Source organism: Lactuca serriola, chromosome 2, assembly GCF_051521515.1.
Source record: "Lactuca serriola cultivar US96UC23 chromosome 2, Lser_US96UC23_V15, whole genome shotgun sequence".
Lineage (NCBI taxonomy): Eukaryota > Viridiplantae > Streptophyta > Magnoliopsida > Asterales > Asteraceae > Lactuca > Lactuca serriola.
Window position 1 is genome coordinate 91935401 of NC_136409.1, and position 2717 is coordinate 91938117.

Here is a 2717-nt window from a genome sequence, read left to right on the forward strand (position 1 = left end):
ACGTGTTCAAACCTCAATTTTGGGTGAGATCACATCATTTGGTATCAGAGCCAGTTCTTTGTGTTGCATATCTATTTTGTTTTCTTCCTTGATTACTTGAGTTCTAAGACGCATATTGGTAGCGGGTCTTGTCACAAGTTGTCAAGGTTCTTACTAGCGACTTTTGAATTTCTAAGTTGTCAAACTTCTATATTCTACATTTCTTTTGTTTCCTTTATGTTTTCATTTGGCTATTAGTTTCCTCAAAAAAAAATCAAAGGAAAAAAAAACAAAAACAAAAACATAAAGAAGCAAAAAAAAAAAAAAAAAAAAAAGCAAAAAATAATATTTACAAAAAAAAAAGATTTACAAAGAAAAAAAAAGAGAGAGAAAAAAAAACAAAAAAAAAAGGAAAAAAAAAGAAAGAAACAAGAGGAGGAACAAGTAAAGCCTTTTTTTTTTTCTATAAAGTCAATTTGAATTGCAAGTGTAGTCTTTTTTTTCAAAAAAAAAAAAATAACCCATTGTTTGCTTCATCATTAGCAAAGCCAAGTTTGTTTGGCTTTCTTTTGTGTATTGAGGTTACTTTAATTTGGATACAATTTCTTTTGATTTGTTTGGTAAGTTTGAATTCCTCAAGGCCACAAGTTCAAATTTGATAATTGCTTCTTTAGTTTGTTTAGAACTTTAAGAGTTAAAAGGGAGTGGTAAAAGGCTGTGTGGTGAGACTAAAAGAGGGTAAAAGCCATTTGAGGGATACACGAGGGTTGAGTGAACTATTTTTGAGAGAAACACGTGAGTGAGTGTTGGGAGGAAGTAAATTATTATTATTATTATTATTATTATTTTTTATTTTTTTGGCAGAAATATAAGATGGGTGATCAAAACCCCCCACCAAACCTTCAAGTTCAAGCTATGATGGATGAAATGCGACGTTTGATGACAAATGAATTTAACCAAGTACATGAAAGAATGGACCGAATGGAGGCACAAGTACAAAGAACTCGATCTCGAGCATCATCACAGGTTTCTAACGGGGAAGAGGAGGATGATGGTTGGGAACCTGAAAGGCGACCAAATAGAAGGAGGTCACGAAGAGATGACAATTTAAGTTCTATTAAAATGAAAGTTCCTTCTTTCAAAGGCAAGTCAGACCCGGACGCGTACATTGAATGGGAGACAAAAATGGAGTTCATATTTGATTGTCATGAATATTCCAACCGTAAGAAGGTAAAACTAGCCGTAGTTGAGTTTTCTGATTATGCACTAACATGGTGGGATCAACTTCTAATCACTAGACGGAGAAATGGAGAAAGGCCTATTGAGACATGGGATGAAATGAAGAGTGTCATGCGAAGACGGTTTGTGCCAAGTCATTACTTTCGTGATCTCCACAATAAACTTCAAAGCTTAAAACAAGGCAGCAAGTGTGTTGATGATTACTTCAAAGAAATGGAGGTTATGATGGTTCGTGCCAATATTGAGGAGGATCCTGAGGCAACCATGGCCAGATTCTTAAATGGCTTAAATCTTGAAATTCGTGATCGCGTTGAGATGCAACATTATGTTGAAATTGAAGACATGGTCCATATGGCTGTTAAAATTGAGAAACAATTAAAAAGAGGTGGCGGGTCTCGAAATAACACTTGGAAGGCTAGTACTTCAAAAAAATCAGAAAATACACCTACTTCTTCTTCTAATTCCAAATCTGATCCTAAAACAACAAACTCTTCAAAAGGAAAAACTGATTCTTCTACTTTTAGGAATCGTGACATAAAGTGTTTCAAGTGTCAAGGAAGGGGTCATATTGCAAGTCAATGTCCAAATAAGCTTACCATGGTGGTTAGAGAAAATGGCGAGATCGAAACGGATGAATCTGATTCTATAGTTTCAACGGAAGATTGTAGTTATGATGAAGAGGTGGCTGTTCAAGGTGATTTGTTGGTTGCAAGACGAGCTCTAAACATTCAATCCAAGGAGGGAGACGATGCCCAAAGGGAGAATATATTTCATACTCGTTGCTATGTTCAAGGCAAGGTATGTAGTGTTATAATTGATGGTGGGAGTTGTACTAACGTTGCAAGTACTTCCATGGTTGAAAAGTTAGGTATACCCACGATGAAGCATCAAAAACCATACAAACTTCAATGGCTCAATGATAGTGGTGAGGTGCGAGTTACAAAACAGGTGATGGTTTCATTTCGGATTGGAAGATATGAAGACGAGGTGTTGTGTGATGTTGTTCCTATGCAAGCCACTCACTTGCTGCTAGGTAGACCATGGCAATATGATAGACACGTAAGTCACGACGGTTTCACTAACAAATACACTTTTGTTTACAAAACAAAACCGGTAACTCTTGTACCAATGTCACCAATTCAAGTTTACCAAGATCAAGTAAAACTTCAACAAGATGCGAAAAAAGAGAGCGAAGGAAAAAAAGAGAGTGAGAAAAAAAAAGATGATGAACAAAAAAAATGAGTGAGAAAACAGAAGAAAATGAACAAAAAAAAGAAAGTGAACAAAAAAAAGAGAGTGAAAAAAACAAAGAAAACATGAAAAAAAGAGGGAAAGAAAAAAAGGAAAATAAATATATTGCACTGGCAAAAAAAAGTGAGATAAAAGAAGCTTTTAAATCAGAAATGCATATTGTGCTTCTTTTGTTCAAAGAAGCTCCAATAGCCACTAACACTTCGGCCGGAACTCTTCCGAGCGATGTTACCTCTCTCTTGCAGGAA

At 35.4% G+C, this 2717-nt stretch overlaps 1 protein-coding gene across 1 annotated transcript; it reads left to right on the plus strand.

Moving 5' to 3' along the window:
* The first annotated feature begins 852 nt into the window (after positions 1-852).
* Positions 853-2460, plus strand: LOC145089396 (uncharacterized). The gene has a single exon (XM_079027840.1). It carries the CDS (start codon positions 853-855, stop codon positions 2458-2460), a length of 1608 nt encoding a protein of 535 aa, XP_078883966.1.
* The last annotated feature ends 257 nt before the right edge of the window (positions 2461-2717 follow it).